General features: G+C 38.2%; 1 protein-coding gene and 1 pseudogene across 14 annotated transcripts in view; both read right to left on the bottom strand.

Annotated features, from left to right (window-relative positions):
* Positions 1 to 3,904, bottom strand: part of PHF14 (PHD finger protein 14) — a 240,606-nt gene extending 236,702 nt beyond the window's left edge. For 9 of the 14 annotated variants that reach the window (XM_034668327.1, XM_034668335.1, XM_034668303.1 and 6 more), the window contains exons 1-2: positions 3,451 to 3,903; positions 2,841 to 2,951 (exon numbers count right to left, since the gene is read on the bottom strand). In XM_034668327.1, coding sequence (XP_034524218.1) covers positions 2,841 to 2,951; position 3,451 — 112 coding nt within the window. In that variant the 5' untranslated portion in view covers positions 3,452 to 3,903. Of the gene's footprint in view, positions 1 to 2,840; positions 2,952 to 3,450 lie in introns of all 14 variants that reach the window. The other 5 variants (XM_019807453.2, XM_019807454.2, XM_019807455.2 and 2 more) reach the window with 2 other exon arrangements.
* Positions 3,905 to 5,877: 1,973 nt separating this feature from the next.
* On the bottom strand, positions 5,878 to 15,822 carry LOC109490757 (annotated as a pseudogene).
* Between the last annotated feature and the right edge of the window lie 3,844 nt (positions 15,823 to 19,666).

The raw sequence follows: 19,666 nt of genomic DNA, 5'->3' as shown, positions 1-19,666 counted from the left end.
CAGCCAGCGAGAGAGGGAACACAAGCAGGGGGAGTGGGAGAGGAACAAGCAGGCTCCCAGCAGAGGAGCCTAATGTGGGGCTCGATCCCAGAATGCTGGGATCACGCCCTGAGATGAAGGCAGACGCTTAACGACTGAGCCACCCAGGCGCCCCAGTATTGTCTATATTCTTAAAGCCAAATAGGAGTAGGAACTTTTGTTAGTCAGAACTTCTGATTCCAAAATGAAGAGAAGAAACTGATGTACAGAATCCTGTTTAAAAAATTAAGGCCAGTCAATCTAATCATTTTAACATTAAGTTCTAAGGGAGTCAGTTCATTCAATAAGTCACTTCTAGACATTGTTTTGAAAGAAGCTTTTTTTTTTTTTAAGATTTTTTTATTTATTTATTCGACAGAGATAGAGACAGCCAGCGAGAGAGGGAACACAAGCAGGAGGACTGGGAGAGGAAGAAGCAGGCTCACAGCAGAGGAGCCTGATGTGGGGCTCGATCCCATAGCGCCGGGATCACGCCCTGAGCCGAAGGCAGACGCTTAACCGCTGTGCCACGCAGGCGATCCTGAAAGAAGCTTTGATCAAACAGATGATTAGCTACTACTTCTCCACCTCCAGTTTAATCTATTCATATGTAGGGTTGGGATTCCACAACTCTAACATGACTGAAAACCAGTGATAAGTCGAATGTTTTATTTCCTGTAAGAGTCCAACTACCTCAGCCAAAGAAAGGATTGAAACAGGAAACCATGGTAATCTACAATAAGCCACCATGTTAGCTATGGGGGATACCAATGCACCTTAACCAAGAATGGAAAATAGGATTCAATTTCTACTATTAATTATTTTAAACAAAATCATTTACTAATATAATCTCCTTTGCAGTAACGTTCACAAGAACTATACAGGGTCCAGGGAAGTAAACTACAAATAGAGCAGACTAGATATGATGACAAGAGGGAATAGAAAGTACGCATTTTTTAGTGCTTTGAAGACATTTCTTAAAAAATTATCAGCCTAACAGAACTCACGCTCCCACTTTTCATGCATAATTGATAATTCCCATTAACTCTGATTAAGATTTAACAAGGTCTGGAATCTCCACTTAGCTTGATCCCAAAAATTATCCTGAAGAAGCAGTTTGTATCATTAGATTGTTTTAACCTTTGTAAAGAGAAGTGATACTTGTGAATGACCAAAACTCAATAAACAAAAAGAAAAAAATCTACAAAATCAGGATTTATTGTCACAGAAACAATATCGAATACTTAAAGATTAAGCTTTGGAGTTATTTCATAATGGTATTCAAATAAGTCACAACGTCTGAAACCCATTAACTGTTGTCAGAGTTAACAATCTCAACCAAAACGACATTCTAACCAAAAATATTATCTACCAAGATTCTCACCAAAAGAACTTAAATAGTTTTGGCTCCTTCCCCTTTCCTTTCTTTCCTTCTTTGGAAGTACCAAACATCAGTGAATTGACTAAAAGGGAGAGAAACTGGCTGAGAAGCAAAGGTTAAAAGACAATTAATCAAGATAAACTTAGGATTGTTGGGAGTGACCTCAATTAGTCACAACATCCAAGCAGTTTCAGTTTAAGACTACATCTATTTACTTTGAGGATCTAAGCAGCAAAAAGACTGTTAAATTTTGGAGTCAAAAGACATGGATTACATCCCTTATGGCCTAAGTGACCCCATGCAAGTTCTTTAGACTCACGTCCCCTGTTATCTGTAAAATAATATCTCCCTCACTAAGCTATTATAAAAGTTAAATGAGATTATGGAAATAAAAAGTTCTCAGTAAATCACCATGCAAATTCTACGTGTTGATGCTATTTAAAGTAATAACAGAAACATAACACAACCTAATTTCATCTCTTACCATCCCTACCAGAAACTAAAAAAAAAAGAAGGAAAGAAAGAAGAAAAACCAGGGGAAAGGAGAGAGATATGACTAAGCATAGAAAGCTCTCTTGGAGAATACTTTAAAATTATTAAAGGGATGAAACTGAAAAGTCTTTAATTTCTCGCTTTACTTTAACTTCTATCATAAGAGGCAAAATTATAGGTAATTTCTATTGTGCATGTGTGTATTAGTATTTTTCACATAAAATATTGAAACACAATTTGTATGCATTTCTCAGATTCCTGCAATTAAAACTATACATATCTATCTATATATGTGAAGTACAATAAACAGAAGATACCACGGAAAACCATATTTTTCTGTTTTCTAATCTTGTACAATGTCAACATACGACCTTTTCAAAAAGTTTGTTTTTAAATCACAAAATATAATGAGCAAACATGTATCTTTGTACTTCACAGATTTTTGACAAGCCCAATCCACAAGGTCCAACACCTACAACAAAGTACAACTTTTTACTCTGGTCAATTTTATTCTGGTAAGGGAGCTAATAGACAAAAAGCAAAACTCCCCTCAAAGGGTGCCAAGTGATCTGAATAGAGAAGAACCCCGCTTATGCGCTGTTCATGGCTCACATTACTCTTAGGATATTATTTGACTTCTGGATATTTATTTTTTTCTATTCATAAAATAAGCATAAATTATTTTTGAGTAAAGAACAGAGAAAACGCTTTGGTATCTATAGCATAAATTCTTTTCTGCCTGTTAATCATCTAAGTATCAATATAAACAGGAGCAATTATAGGATCTAGTGAAAGGATCTTAAGGAAATGTGAGAAATCAAATGGACAAAATAAATGAAGTTTATGTGCTTTAACTTTAAACTGGCATTTCAAAACCGATTTTTAAAAACGGTCTGAAAATAAGCCCAACTCAGAAAGCTGGGAAAAGGGAAGAAAAGGAAACATTTACCTGAGGCATCTCCAACTTTAAAATCACTGTCATCTGAACTATCATAATCGAGAGCTTCTAGCAGAGAAGCTGCCAAAGGCTTCACCTGCCTCCTCTTGGAGCTGCGATCCACTGTTAAGAGAAAACATTACATCGTCATTAATAATCACGCCAAGCAGAGAACAGCTGTGATGCTAAGGGAAGATACAGATGACCTCGTACAAGGAATCTTTGTCTAATTCAGTTCTCAGCAAAAAAGTGGAGGAAGCTTGGGGTGGGCAAAAGGGCTGGGGAGGGCCGGCAAGCAGCACAGGCGGCTCCAGGCTGGGGTGTGGCAAAGACGAACCCCGGGCAGCCAAAATCAAAGTTGACCCCCATAACATGCTCTTATGTTTCTGCGACTCGTTCATAATCCCTCACTTAGACACGGAGACAGTCAAGAGAAAGAAAACGCGAAGCCCAGGTAATGAAAGAAGCCTTGTTCATTCCCGCAGACTGTGGAAGGGAAGCGCCCAGGAAAGGTCCAGCTTCCAGCAGAAATATGCCACCCCCCACCCTGCTCCCACAGGCCCTGACTTCTAGAAGGGCTGAAATGCACCTTTCTCCCGACGGAAGCCTCCGACACACTTACTAAGGAATCCGTGAGGTGGTCGTTTGGAGGAGACCTAGGGAGAGGCTGCGAGAGCCTAGGCAGCGCTGAGGTCGGGACTGATAACCGCGGAAACAAATCCGAAAGATGCTACTTAAAATCTGCCGCCGACCGGACCCGGGCGCCTCGAGAGCAGCCCTTAAGTCCCCTCCCGCCCCCCCACCCCGCCCCCTAGTCCTCGCCGAACCGGCCCCGGCCGCTCGCGCCCCTTCCCACGGCGCTCCCGTGCCAGAGGCTCCCTAAGGCCCCGGCAGCTTTGGGGCGTTAATTTCCTCCGTTAAAACTGTTAGAAAAAATAAAGAAAAACTTTATTAGCCTGCACCAGAAGCAACAAAAGACCCAGAATTTGCCAAGTCCGAGGTCGTTTGCCTGAGACAATAGAGAAAGCAACGACCCGGATACAGCTCTGTAGAAAAGGAAGTGAAAACACAAGGCAAAGCGCGGCCCTAAGGACAGCAAGAGGCGTGAGCGCGTGCGCCGGGCTTGCAGCCGCTCCGTGTCTCTCCGGCGGAGGAGCCGAACAGAGCCGAGCGAGAACCGAGAGGGAGCCGAGCAGAGCCGAATAATGACGAGCGGTAGCCGAGAGCCCTGAGCGGCCGTTCCCACAAATCACTGAGGCTCCACCCCTCCCCCAAATCCGTGGGAGGCCAATGTTTGTTCCTGGTGTTTGTTTCTGAAGGAGTTACACAGAGTACACTTTACGAAAAGGGGCGTTGCTAGCTTAAGTTACTATCAAAAACATAAATAATACCGACAGCAACATTCTACCTGCTGCCTCTGTAAATTGCATTGCTTCTTGGAACGTGCTTATATTTTACTTCCTGAAGGGGAAATGTGAGAATCACATTAGATTTTGCTTGCTGCTTTGAAAATTACAACTGTAAGAGAGGGGAAAAAAGCATTAATTTAGTTACATTAATGAACTATTACAACGAGTGTAATGTGGACAGTCATTTCCACATAAAAGAGTTTTTAATTTTACGAAGAAAACATCTAAGAGAAAACATTCCATTTCACAAATATATTGTGTATTACCTCAGGATGTGTGTCCACATGAATGTGAAATAATGCCTTGCATCCACGTAGGAAATTTTTTTTTTTAAAGATTTTATTATTTATTCGACAGAGATAGAGACAAGCCAGCGAGAGAGGGAACACAAGCAGGGGGAGTGGGAGAGGAAGAAGCAGGCTCATACCAGAGGAGCCTGACGTGGGGCTCGATTCCATAACACAGGGATCACGCCCTGAGCCGAAGGCAGACGCTTAACCGCTGTGCCACCCAGGCGCCCCTAGGGAATTTATTTTTTAAGGTGAATCTATAAACCCATAAAAACTCAGGTCAGTATGTACAACTGGATATGGTAGTCCTTCAACAGTTTCAAATGCCACATTTATTTACATACAGGTTAAATACTTTTTAAATGATATTAAAATGTTAGAATCTGACTAGTATTAATACTTTTAAAAAGTTTATATATGGGACAGAAAGATTTGGATAAAGTTGATTCAGTTCATTAGTTTATTCCACACATAAACATGGAGTGGCAGTGTTTATAACATGGGAAAATAAATGTGTAGGGATCAAATTATATAATTCAATAGTGGAGCTTACTCTTTAAAGAAACATGATGAATTAGCTTGTGAACTAGAACTGAGTTTTATAATATTACATTTGACAAAAAATAGTAAATATTTACTACAAAGTAGTATAATTTATGGAATGATTACATAGAAGCTGGATGACCTCCAAGATAGTTGTCTTTTCCCTTCCAGAACTTAAGGTACAGGTAAGAATACAAACAGGTCAGACAATTGCTATATATTGTGAGACAGGCTACCAGAGAAACAGTACAAATGCTAAGAGGAGAAAAGGCACTCAGGGAAGGCTTCCTGGAGAAAGTGATAGAGCCAAACATACTCTGAACTGACCTGAGAAAGGGAGAAAAGGAGACAAAAGTGTTCCAGACCAAGGAAAGGTCATGTGCAAATGCTCAGGGCTAAGAAGAATTGGCTAGTTAGATTCCCCAAAAGCTGGACTACTTCTAATTCCCCAGGACATTCCACCGTAACAGTAGTTGTTCAAATTATATCGCAACCTAATCTTTCTGTGTTCTTTATCCCTGCCAAAAATGTAAACTAAACTCCTCAAATCTCTAAGAATCTCTAGCCCCTGAACCAAACTACCACAGCTATGTGCCCCTTCAAATCTTTCTGTAGAAAGTTACATTCCAAAATTTTAAAACCTACTTAGTAAACCCTCTTTCTTTTCTATGATCATTCATGCACTTCCTTGTCTAAAGTGGAAAGTTACCCTGCAGCCTTCTCAACTGGAGGCCACTCAGGCTCCCACACCTCATTTTCTCAAGATCCAGGGGTGGCATCTAATCCTTAATACCCCCCACTCGCCTTCAGACCTGTTATTCATCCAGTTAAAAGCATAGCAACTTAATTATTTGACCAGTTCCACTTCGGGAACTTAATTTCCATTCTATTTCAAACATGAACCATACTAAGGATTGTTTTACTTCTGAGGTTAGAGAACGATACATTCCACTGTCCTCCTAGATTCATTGGGAGGAATTATACTGAATTATCTAAAAGGGAAAAGACACTCCGAAAGCTAGCATTCAAATTTCTATGAGAGAAATTTCTAGAAATAGATTTTTCTTTTATTCTAAGATTTCATTAAAGATCTTTACAGAGCAAAATCCAGGCTCCAGATCCAGCTGCCAAGGAGACCCTGTTATTCTGTGGGTTCTGGCTGCAGCATGGCAGGCCACTCTGGATGCCCACCCTTCTGTTCCCAGATGGGGGTGGTAGACAATTTCTCGTCTTTGGGTTCCACATGATCACATGATCAAGCAGGGGCTTCTTAGGGCCAATCTTACCACTTGGGTCCCCGGGAAGCATGATCTTCACTTTGATGCCCAGCACACCCTATCTGAGCCCCACATGGTGCACAGCAGTGTCAACATAATAGTTAATAGGGTTCCCACTGTGAATCATCAGGCCATGCACAAACATCACGGACTTAGCCCTCTGTCCTTGGAGTTCCCCAGATACCAAGATCTCACAGCCTTTGGCCCCACTCTTCATCATGAACTGCAGTACACTACAGCAAGCCCTCTGCACAGCAAGTCCACCTAGGAGTTTGTGTCGGAGAGACTCTGCCCTAGTGATAGCATACAGACCTCTTGTGGCCACCTTTTCAGTTTAAAGTTCTACACTGCCCTCAGGGAAATCAAACTTCTGAACCAGAGCAGTCAATTCCCAGATCTGCCGGCCCTTCTCACGAAGAACATCCTCTGTCCTGGTGGCCAAGATAATGATTTTGTCCTGGTTGGTGTAACTCAGACCTCAACCCCAGAGTAGCCATCTTCAGCCAGCTCCCAAGTGAGAAACTCTTTCAGTTCAGCTTTAAAGATGCCATTGGCAACAAACTTCCTCTCTTTGGAAATCTGCACCACCATCTTGCTGCCATGGGCTGCTGATGGAAATAGACATTCTGAATAAAAAAATATAAACACATTTGTATTTAATGAACATTGCCTAATTGCTCTCTAAAAACAGGCTGTACTAATATATATTATCACCAAGAGTACATGAGAATTCTTTCCAAACCCCTGGCCATTGAGTATTAATAATCATTTTTTTTAATTTTTAATTTTTAAGTAGTTTTAGATTTATGAAAGAATACAACAATAATACTAAATTTGTGTATACTCCTCACCCTGCTTCCACTAATGCCAACATCTTGCATAACCATGTTTACATTTACAAAACTAAGAAATTAGCATTAGCACAATATTGTTAATTAAACCACAAACTTTATTTGGATTTTACTAGTTTTCTCACAAATGTCCTCTTTTTTTCCATGATCCAATCCAGAGGACCATGTTGCATTTAAATTAGCAATCTTTTTAAACTTTGCAATACATGTGTTAAAAGAAAAAAAAAGACAGAAAGGAAAGAAACAGAGAAAGAGAAAAAAAAATTAAATAGTGAATTGCTTTTTTGATTTGTATTTAATAAATGTTGAAGAAACTTCTAGGTATTTCCCAATACCTATTATCCTTGTCTTCAAAAAATAAAAGCCCCAAATTTTAACTAGACAAGTTTTTCTTTTTTTTTTTTTCTTTCTCTTTTTTGGAAAGATTTTATTTATTTATTTATCAGAGAAAGAAAGCTGGGGGAGCGGGAAGGGAGGAGCCTAGAGCCCAGCACAGGGCTCAATCTCATGACCCTGAGATCATGACCTGAGCCAAAATCAAGAGTCTGACACTTAACTGACCGAGCCACCCAGGAGCCCCACTAGACACAAGGTTTTCAAGAATAGAGACCACATTTTCTAACTTTCTCGAAGTTATATGTGGTTACATAATTAAGTTCTGGCCAATGGGATGCTAGCTTAAAAGGTATTTACAACTTCCAGGAAATTACATGAAATGAATTCTTTCCGCACTTTTCTGGATGCCCTTTTTTTCCCCCCTAATGATTGTGGGTAGAACTTCCAGCACACTGTTGAATAAAAGTAGTGAGGATATACTTCCTTGTCTTGTTCTTGAACTTAGAAAGAAGCTTTCAATCTTTCACTGTTTTAGTCTGATGTTAGTTGTGGGTTTTCATAGATGCTTTTCTTTCATAAGACAATAACTTTCTAGTTTGCTGATTGTTTTCATTTGGAAAGAGTTTTGAGTTTTATTAAATGCTTTTTCTGTATCTATTGGAACAGTCATATGGTTTTTATAATTTTGTAATTTTGTCAGTATGGCACAGTATATTGATTTTCATATGTTGAACCAACCTTGCCTAACTGGTACAAATTCCATTTAGTCATGATGTATATGTTACTGGATTCAGTTTTGCTAGTATATTGTTGAGTATTTTTGCTTCTATATTCATAAGGGATATTGCTTTGCTATTATTTTTCTGTCATATAAAAAATCTTTATTGTTTATGAACTGCCATATTAGCATCTCCTATAATATTTTTCTATATGTCTTGAAGGCACACACTGTAAATTACTATTGGCATTCTTAACTCAGAAAAATTTGAATCTTCTAATGATATGCCATCTTCTTGTTAAATTACTTGTGTTATATAATCCATCATGCTTTTCTTTTGCTCTACATTCAATTCGAGGTATTCATGCATTAGTACACATATTAGAATAAGTATTTCCTAATAGTTGCAACCATGGACAGCCTTAATGTACTATTTTGCCAAAGAACACTCTTAATTTTCACAATTCTCTCCAACTAATTAAATTGAACATGACTGTACAAGTATCATCAAGTATAAAAAGCAGATTTATATTTATTTATTTATTTGAAGATTTATATTTAGAAATGGTCCTTCAAACTACTCCTACAAAAGGTGGTGAAGTAAGTAGCATAGTGTTATATGGACACTTGCTATATGGAAAAGAAACAAACGGAAAAACAAAAGACAGCAGAGAGTCTGCAGAACTGAATTCAAGTCCAAGCTTTGCCACTGAATTTGTTTGACCTTTAAAAAGGCAACTTGAACTCTTTGAGCCTCTGATTCTTCATTTAGAATCTGGACATGATAATAATAACCTCTCTAGTTAAATGAAAAGTTTTGAGAAGTAGATGACAAAGGACTCTCTCCAAAATTACTCCAGAAAATGGGAGAAAACAAAAAACAAAAAACAAAACAAAACAAAACAAAAAAAAAACAACAAGGAGGACATGCAATGCACATAATGATGTAAAAAGAAAAGAGAAAAAAAGTTATAATTAAATATGAATAATTATTGATAATGAAATTGTGAAATTTATTATGATTATTAAGCAAAGATAGGTAACCAGAAGAGCCATAATTCTAAAAAATTATAACCCAATCCAAGAGAGTTGGAGGTAAAGAGATGGGAAGCATGGGGAAAGTAAAATAAGAGAAATGAAAACAAAAATTGAATTGTCTTATATGGTTCAAGGGAGAAGCTGTAGATTCTGATTAATTTTTTTAATCCAGGAAAATACAAATCAGTTTGTTATAAATCTAAGGATAATATACCTGGTTCACAAAGGGTAGTTGAACACATGAACTACCTTTCTACCCTCCCCAAATTTCACTGAAGTCGCAGAACAAATATAAAATGGCCATAAAACCATAGTACTGTTATAAACTCAGGAGGAGTGTCACCAACAAACTTTTGAAGGCTATTGAGGAATTTTTTTTTTAATTTTATTTTATTATATTATGTTAATCACCATACAGTACATCCCCAGATTCCGATGTAAAGTTTGATGCTTCATTAGTTGCGTATAACACCCAGTGCACCATGCAATACGTGCCCTCCCTACTACCCATCACCAGGCTATCCCCTTCCCCCACCCCCTCCCCTCTGAAGTCCTCAGTTTGCCTCTCACAGTCCATAGTCTCTCATGTTTCATTCCCCCCTCTGATTACCCCCCTTTTCTTTATCCCTTTCTTCCCCTACCGATCCTCCTAGTTCTTATGTTCCATAGATGAGAGAAATCATATGATAATTGTCTTTCTCTGCTTGACTTATTTCACTTAGCATTATCTCCTCCAGTGCCGTCCATGTTGCAGCAAATGTTGAGAATTCGTTCTTTCTGATAGCTGAGTAATATTCCATTGTATATATGGACCACAGCTTCTTAATCCAGTCATCTGTTGAAGGGCATCTCGGCTCCTTCCATGATTTGGCTATTGTGGACAATGCAGCTATGAACATTGGGGTGCATATGGCCCTTCTCTTTACTACGTCTGTATCTTTGGGGTAAACACCCAGTAGTGCAATGGCTGGGTCATAGGGTAGTTCAATTTTTAACTTTTTAAGGGACCTCCACACTGTTTTCCAGAGTGGCTGTACCAACTTGCATTCCCACCAACAATGTAGGAGGGATCCCCTTTCTCCACATCCTCTCCAACAATTGTTGTTTCTTGCCTTGTCTATCTTTGCCATTCTAACTGGCGTAAGGTGGTATCTCAGTGTGGTTTTGATTTGAATTTCCCTGATGGCTAATGATTTTGAACATTTTTTCATGTGTCTGTTAGCCATTTGTATGTCTTCATTGGAAAAGTGTCTGTTCATATCTTCTGCCCATTTTATGATTTGTTTATTTGTTTCTCGTGTATTGAGTTTGAGAAGTTCTTTGTAGATCTTGGATACCAGTCCTTTATCTGTGGTGTCCTTTGCAAATATATTCTCCCATTCCGTGGGCTGTCTCTTAGTTTTTTTGACTGTTTCCTTGGCTGTGCAGAAGCTCTTTATCCTGATAAAGTCCCATAAGTTCATTTTATCTTTTATTTCTCTTGCCTTTGGAGATGTGTCGTGAAAAAGGTTGCTCTGGCCGATGTCATAGAAGTTGTTGCCTATGTTCTCCTCTAGAATTTTGATGGATTCCTGTCTCACATTGAGGTCTTTCATCCATTTGGAGTTTATTTTTGTGTATGGTGTGAGAGAGTGGTCAAGTTTCATTCTTTTGCATGTAGCTGTCCAATTTTCCCAGCACCATTTATTGAAGAGACTGTCTTTTTTCCACCGGATGTTTTTTCCTGCTTTATCAAAGATTAGTTGCCCAAAGAGCCGAGGGTCCATTTCTGGGTTCTCTATTCTGTTCCATTGGTCGATGTGTCTGTTTTTGTGCCAGTACCATGCTGTCTTTGTGATCACAGCTTTGTAGTACAGCTCGAAATCCGGCATTGTGATGCCCCCAGCTTTGTTTTTCCTTTTCAACAGTTCCTTGGAGATTCGGGGCCTTTTCTGGTTCCATACAAATTTAAGGACTATTTGTTCCAGTTCTTTGAAAAATGTCCTCGGTATTTTGATCGGGATAGCATTGAAAGTGTAGATTGCTCTGGGTAGTATGGACATTTTAACTATGTTAATTCTTCCAATCCATGAGCATGGAATATTTTTCCATCTTTTTATGTCTTCCTCAATATCTTTCAAAAGTGATCTATAGTTTCTAGGATATAGGTCCTTTACGTCTCTGGTTAAGTTAATTCCAAGGTAACGCATGGTTTTTGGTGTTATTGTAAATGGGATGGATTCCCTAATTTCTCTTTCTTCAGTCTCGTTATTCGTGTATAGAAATGCAACTGATTTCTGGGCATTGATTTTGTATCCTGCCACCTTACTGAATTGTTCTATAACTTCTAATAGTTTGGGAGTGGATTCCTTTGGGTTTTCCATATAGAGTATCATGTCATCTGCAAATAGAGACAGTGGGAATTCTACCAAACATTCAAAGAAGAAATAATACCTATTCTCCTAAAGCTATTTCAAAAAATAGAAACAGAAGGAAAGGCTTAACGACTGCATCACCCAGGTGCTCCAACAAGATAACCTTTTTTAAAAATGGTACTTGGGATACCTGCGTGGCTCAGTCACTTTAGTGTCTGACTACTGGTTTTGGCTCAGGTCATGATCTGCCATCAGAAATTGACCTCAGCAGGGAGTCTGCTTCCCCTTTCCCTCTGCCCTTCCCCCTGTTCTGCACTCTCTACCTCTAAAATAAATAAACAGACCTTTAAAAAAAAAAAAAAAAGGTGCTTAGCTCAGGGCTGAGTTTTTATAACGGCTTTATTGAGATATAATTCACATACCATAAAATTTACCCTTTCGTGGTGTAAAATTCAGCAGTTTTTAGCATATTCAAAAGTTGTACAACAATTACCTCTACCTAATTCTAGAACATTTACTTACTACAGAAAGAAACTTCATACCCATTAGCAGTTACTTCAATTTCCCCTATTCCTAGTCCCTGGCAATCAATAATTTACTTTCTGTCTGTATGGATTTGGCTATTCTAGATATTTCACATAAGTGGAATAAAAAAATGTGTGGTCTCATGTGTCTGGATTCTTTAATCAAGCACAGTGTTTTCATGATTCATTCACATAGTAACATAGCTTTTTTAAAAACTAACATGATACTGTGAAATGTTATCAGTATTTGTTCTGTATGAAAAAAAGATAAAAGCGAGAGGTGAATACTTCAATATTTGCTGTGATAGTTGTTTATTAGACAGATCTCTTAGACAAGCTAAGGTATTCAATTATTTTTCAGTGGATATGAATGGCAGTCTATGGAGCTGTGTTTCACAAGGGGCAAGTCCCAAGAAAGCAAAGCAGATGGGCAAAGACAGCATCAGTGAAGCAACATCATAAAATGTACAATACTGGATGTTAGACAAATAAGGTTAGTTAGAGACAGGTTTCGTGTCATCAACTCAAAAGCTGAAGAGGAGTTTTCAAACAAACAAAAATGCATAAATGATACCTTCTGTTCTTTTTTTAATCTATCAGATATTTAAGTGACAATCATAAGCAAACTCCCTAACATTGTTCTAAACCTATACAATTCCGTTAAGAAATTATTGCAAAATATAACAAAGAAAAGTGAAAAATAAATAAAAGTACAGATCAAAGGATCATCAAGAAGCAAACACCTTTCTAAACACTATGCCAAGGGGTACCTGGGTGGCTCAGCAGTTAAGCCTCTGCCTTCGGCTCAGGTCAAGATCTCAGGTCCTGGGATTGAGCCCCTTGTCAGGCTCTCTGCTTAGCAGAGAGTTTACTTCTCCCTCTCACTCTCCTTCTGTTTCTCTATCTCTCTCTCAAATAAATAAATAAATCTTAAGAAAAAAAAACCCACCATGCCAAGACCAAAGAAGCCACTCTCTTGGGGCGCCTGGGTGGTGCAGTCATTAAGCGTCTGCCTTCAGCTCAGGGCGTGATCCCGGCGTTATGGGATCGAGCCCCACATCAGGCTCCTCTGCTATGAGCCTGCTTCTTCCTTTCCCACTCCCCCTGCTTGTGTTCCCTCTCTTGCTGGCTGTCTCCATCTCTGTTAAATAAATTAATAAAATCTTTAAAAAAAAAAAAAAAGAAGAAGCCTCTCTTGAGCCTCCTCAATTAATACTCCTTACTTCCTATAAAGTTAGTCATTATCCTGAGTCTAATACTACTTTTAAATATTATATAAATGGACTCACACAGTATGTGTTGTTTTGTTTCTGTTTTTTTTCTTTTTTTACTGATATTTGTTTTTTGTGAGAATCATTTATGTTGTTACATGTACTTGTAGTTCATTTGCAATGTGGAATCCCATGCTTGAATGTACTACATTTATTTATTCGTTTGCCCTTGATAAACATTTTTGCTCTTTCCAGTTCAAGGCTATTATAAATAATAATTCTATATGCATTCTTGTGTGTGTCTCTTGGTACACATAAGCACACATTACTGTTGGGTTTATATCTCAGAGTGAAATTACTGGATCATATAGTATTCAAATATTCAACTTTGGTACAAAAAGTCAAGCAGATTTTCTAAGTGTAGTACCAATTTATACTCTCATCGGCAATGTATTTAAGTCTGGTTTTCTTCTCTTCCATAGGATACTTAATGGAGTCTTTTGAATCTTTAGTTTGATATCCTACATCAGATTTGAAACAATCTTTGTTATTATATTTCCAATTTTTTTTTTTGCCTCAATATCTTCGTCTTTTTCAGGACTTCGATTTCATGTATCTTGGATGTTCTCTCTCACGTATGTCTCTTGCACTATCACCATTTTGCTTAACAGTTACTTCTTTATTCTTTTCCTCTTGCATTTTATTATAATTAGCAAGAAGCAAGGTTGTACCTTTAACACTTTACTTGGAAATCTCCTCAGCTAAATATCCAAATTCATCATTGACCAATTTTACTTTATACCCAACAAAAGGACACAATTTAGCCAAATTGTCTGCCACTTATAAAAAGGTCACCTTTCTTCCAACGGCCAATAACATGGTCCTCATTTCTGTCACCAGAAGCACCTTTAATATTCATAATTCTACCAATATTCTGTTAGTGACAATATGCATATTCTCTAAGATGATAGAAGCTTTCTCTACTGTGTTCCTCTTTTCCAACGGAACCATCATCAGAACTGCCTTTGATGTCTATATTTCTACCAATTGTCTCTTTAAGGCAATCTAGGATTTTTCTATCATGCACTTCAAAATTCTTCCAGCTTCTACCCATTACTCAATTCCAAAGGCATTTCCTCTTTTCCAGGTATTTGTTACAGGAGCAACTCACTTCTGGTACCAAAATCTGCCTTAGTTTTTAAAAGTTTACCATAAGAATTATTACAATTGGGTGACTTAAAATAGTAGGAATTTATTTTCTCATAGCTCTGGAGGTCAGAAATCTGAAATGAAAGTGTTGACAGGGCCACATTTCCTCCAAAAACTCTAGGGGAGAATCTTTCCCTGCCTCTTCCAGTTCCTAGTGGCTCCTGGTGTTCCTGGGCTTGTGGTTGCAAGACTCCAATCTCTATCCCTGTCTTTATATGGACTTTTCTGTGTATCTATGTCTTCCCTTCTTTTCTTATGAGAAAATCAGTCATTGGATTTAGGGCCTATTCTAATTAAGTACGACCTTAACTAATTCTAATTAAGTATGATTGCAACTAATTACATCTGCAATGACCCTAATTCCAAATAACTTCATATTCTGAGGTTCCAGGTGTTCACAAATAATGTCAGTGGACATTATTCAACCCTCCACAGTCTTCAATATCTTTGTACACAAAAAGATAGTCTGCATTGACTGAATAACGTAGTCTGCCAATCCTGGTGGTGAAAGTTTTTGAGCAATTTCTAAATCGATAATTTTAACTCATATTCACTAGGGCCCCATAGATGAGGGATCTGATATTTCTTTGATCACTGTTGTTATTAGACTGGTTAGGATTAAAGAAAACATGGGTGGACTCTTCTTGACAAGTTTTATTATGAGGTTAATGCTTATTTTGTAATGTGAATTTGGAAGATTCCTTTTTCAAAGATATGGGACAAATTTAATAGCATAAGAATTATCTATACCTTGAAGGTTTGGTAGTTATTATGGACTGAATAATTGTGTGCCCCCCCTTTATATGTTGAAGCCCTACACCCCAATGTGACAGTATTTGGAGATAGGGCCTTTGAGAGGTAATTAGGTGTAGATGAGATCATGAGGGTGGAGCCCCCATGATGGGGTTAGTATCTTTATAAGAAAAAGAGAGGCCAGAGCTCACTCTCTCTCTCAAGTGAGGATGGCCTCCATCTGCAAGCCAGGAAGAGGGTTCTCACTGGGGACCAAATCTGCTGACACCTTAATTTTGGACTAGTGAATGCTTTCATATATATAGCTGTTTTTAAAGACTAACAACAGTAGTTTGCTCTCTGCAGATGAGTAACATACTTTGACTGTCTTACCTCATAGATACATCAACTCTGCAGTCCTATTACAGGGTCCTTGATCACCTCTTTATTCCACAGAAATTCATGTTGGTCAGTTACATTGATGGTATCATGGTAATTGGACTTAGTAAGAAATAAGTAACAACTACTTAGGATATAGATAACTGAGGTAAGATAATTATAGGCCAGATGGTGGAAAGTAAATCTGACCAAAAATCAGGTTTCTGCCACCTCGGTGAAATTTCTAGGGTTCCAGCAGTCTGGGACATGTCAACATAGCTCTTTAAAAGTAAAGGGCAGATTATTGCATTTGGCTCCTCTTATCACAAAGATGCTTTCTACTAGGTGGGCCTCTTTGAATTTTGGAGGCAACAATTACATGATCTGTGTGTGCTACCCTGACCCATTTACTGAGCAACTTGAAAAGCTGCTAGTTTTGGGCAGGATCCTGCAACAGGTCTGGGCTCCCCTGCAAATTGTTCTTCACCTGAGATGTATAACCTAGCAAATCTGTTGGTGCTAGAAGCAAATTACCATGCTACCTCAGTTATCTATCATGAACTGGGTCTTATCTGACCAACAAAGCTATAATATTGAATATGCACTGCAGCATTTCATCACCAAATGGAAACCATCACCAGATGGATTTAAGCAGGTCCCGAAAGCATAAGTTCCATGTCCGTGTTCTATACTCCCTTCTCAACCTGCACTTAAGGTATGGAGCATTGCCTATGAACAATTAACTAAGAAAGACATATTTGAGCCTGGTTTACAGATTGTTCTGTATAAAGTGCTATCAATATTCCAAAGTAGACAGATGTAGTACTGTCGTCCCACTCTGGATTGACTCTGAAGGACAGTAGTGAGAGACAATATGGAAGTGGTTCTTCTTACTTTCCCTAGTGATCCACTAGTAAAATTCTGATTTACCATCCCTGCAACTGTGGCTTTGCTGGTTTAGGAAGTCACAATTTCAAGGAAAGAAAACTCTATTACTCTATTAGCTTGGGTGGTTGATTTTGATTAGCATGGGGAAATTGGGATACTACAACTCAATGAAGGCAAAGAGGAATATGTCCGGAATGCATGAGATTCCCCTAGGGCATCTCTTATTTTTTCTTTTCTTGCCAAATTCCTTCTTCAGTTTCTATATTCCTGAACTAGGTTTATATCTAATTCTGTGACAAAGGGCTCTAGAAATAGGGTCTCTCTGTCTCCATGGGTTCCACCTGTCCCCACTTCTAATGTTATCTTTGCTTCTGACTTCATGTTCCTCTTCCCTTACTGACTGCCTCTCCTGTTGACTTCAGACTGCAATAAGATACTGCTCCCATGATTGCATAATGTCAGTTCCTTGTAATAAATTCCTTATTATGTATGTATATTTTCTAGGAGTTCTGTTTCTCTGGCTAAACCCTGAATGGTATAAAATATTTATTTGCCTCCATTTCTGACTTGATCTAACTTTGCTGTTCTGATTCCTCCCTCCTGGCCTGGTCCCTATTTTAGGGTTTTAGCATTAACACTCTTCTCTCATTATACTTTCCTTCACACACATTCTTCACGGACAAGCTCTTCAGTTCCCAATAACTGTCACCTATATCCCCTTTCCTTTTAAATGGTACCTCTAGACCAAACTTCTCTCTTGAGCTGAAGAGTGATGTTTCTGCCAGCCTTCAGAACATCTCTAATTGGAGATTTTAGAGGTAAACCAGACTTAACATTTCCAAAAATGAATTTATATTCTTGATCTTGGTTAGGACACTATATATCCAGTAGTCTAAGTCATGTATCAGTGTCTACTGTAGCACTTGTCATAAAGCTTTGTAATAATGATACCACTAGCCCCACTAGACTTGGAGATGTTGAAGAAAGAAAGCAATGTGTTATTCTTCTTATCCTAAGCACCCAGCATGAGGAGCAATATACAGTGGGCATTTAATATATGTTGAATGAATGAATGAATGAATGAATGAATGAATGAATTCATACAGAAGATAGAAATTTCAGAGAGATAATAAATAACAGAAGAATAGAACATAGCTATTCTTAAAAAATTTCTAATTTGAAGATCTAGGTGTATGGTATAATGCAGTTTTCCTAAAATATTGCTTAACCAGGAAGTTTTGGTGAAAATGAGTGTCACTGTTTCAAATTGTTAGAGTTTTGGGGCACCTGGGTGGCTGAGTCGGTTAAATGTCAGACTCTTGATTTCAGCTCAGGTCATGACCTCAGGGTTGTGGGATCCAGCCCCGAGGAAGGCTCCACACTCAGCCAGAAGTCAGCTTGAGATTCTCTCCTTTTCCCTCTACCCCTCCACCCCCTTGTGCACGCTCTCTCTCTCTCCTTCATATAAATAAATCTTTAATAAAATAAATAAATAAATACATTGTTAGAGTTTCTTTGCTTTTCAGTATTCATTGAATTTTGTACATAAAGTTCTTCAGGTATTTAATTTAAACTAATGGCAGTATGTGAAGCTTTGAGATTTACAACAGTGAAAGTAAACTTTCACAGACCAGAATATGTTCTCATTTTTCTAATAGAAATTTTATAATTAAATACAGTTTATGCTAAGTAACCATAATACTAGTGGAAGAACATATTTATTTTTAGATTAAGGATAGCTGCAGAATCTTCATTAACAAGTGAAGGTATAATTTGTATTTGTGTTATCAGAAAAACAACTACAGTTGTCAATTTATCTGCTAGAAAAATAATTAAATGCCTAAATGCAGAGTAAAAAATATAAGAGTCTGCCTTCAATTTGCATTATTATCATATTCCACGGCTCACTTATCAAATTATTCTTCTCTAAAGAAGCCATTTTTTTACTGTCACACATTAATAAAAACACATAATCACTATGCCTTCCAGAATTTTCTAGGCTTGAATTTACAGAGAAACTCTGCGAGAAATCATTTTTGGGGGGTGCTATTGATACACTGCTTAGACATTTTTAGAGCTATTCGCAGTACAACTTACATTTAACTTAGACAACTATGATTTATACATATTTGTATTTTAAAATTATTTATAAAATTAAATCAAATAATGGAACAAGAAATCTAGAGGGCACAAATCTCAGAGTGTAATTGTAAAAAACAGCTCCAATTCATTTATTAAGATATTATTGTTGCAGGATTTTTTCTCTGCCTGTTGCCTGTAGTACTTGGTCACGGCCCTTCTAATGAAGAGGTAGACCAGATACAGTGGTGGGCAGCAAAGTAAGGTTTTTTGAGCGATAGCAAAGTGATAGTACAAAGCCACCAAGGAGAGGGGACCCAAAGGGGTTGCCACTGGAGTTTCTTTTTTTCTTTTTAAAGATTTTATTTATTTGAAAGACACAGAGAGAGAGAGAGAGAGAGAGAGAGAGAGAGAGAGAGAGAGAGATCGAGCAGGGGGGAGGGGTAGAGGGAAAAGCAGACTCTTCCAGAGCAGGGAGCATGACAGGGGACTCAATACCAGGACCCTGGGATCATGACTGGAGTGGAAGGCAGCCACTTAACTCACTAAACCACCCCCGTGCCTGCCACTGGAGTTTTTAAGTCTAGGGGTTTTTATAGGCTTGTTAGCAGGTCTGTTTTAATCTGATTAACCCTCCCTGCGCCTGTCATCTGATCAGATTTTTGTCATGTATCTATCATATGGGAAAGGGTGGAGGGCTTCTTGCAGGGTGGTATAAAATCCTTTTAAGGGTGGCTTCCTCTTAGGGTGGGAGCCTCTTGTCCCTGCCTGCCTGCCTTCCAACTAACCTTCATCATTATGGCTTGTAGTTGTTTTATCCTGTGTTTAGATACAAAGCTTTTGTGAATCCTCACTACTTAAAGGATCAAGTCACAAATCTAAAATTCTCAAAAATCTGGGTTAACCTTTTCTGTTTCATTTTCTATAACCCCTCCGTATGCAACCTAAGCTTCCAACACACTGAATTTATCTCAATTTCTTCTACATATTATACACTTTCA

Source organism: Ailuropoda melanoleuca, chromosome 1, assembly GCF_002007445.2.
Source record: "Ailuropoda melanoleuca isolate Jingjing chromosome 1, ASM200744v2, whole genome shotgun sequence".
NCBI classification, from domain to species: Eukaryota; Metazoa; Chordata; class Mammalia; order Carnivora; family Ursidae; genus Ailuropoda; species Ailuropoda melanoleuca.
The sequence above is the reverse complement of the archived record's forward strand: the minus strand, read 5'-3'. Positions and strand labels throughout refer to the sequence as shown.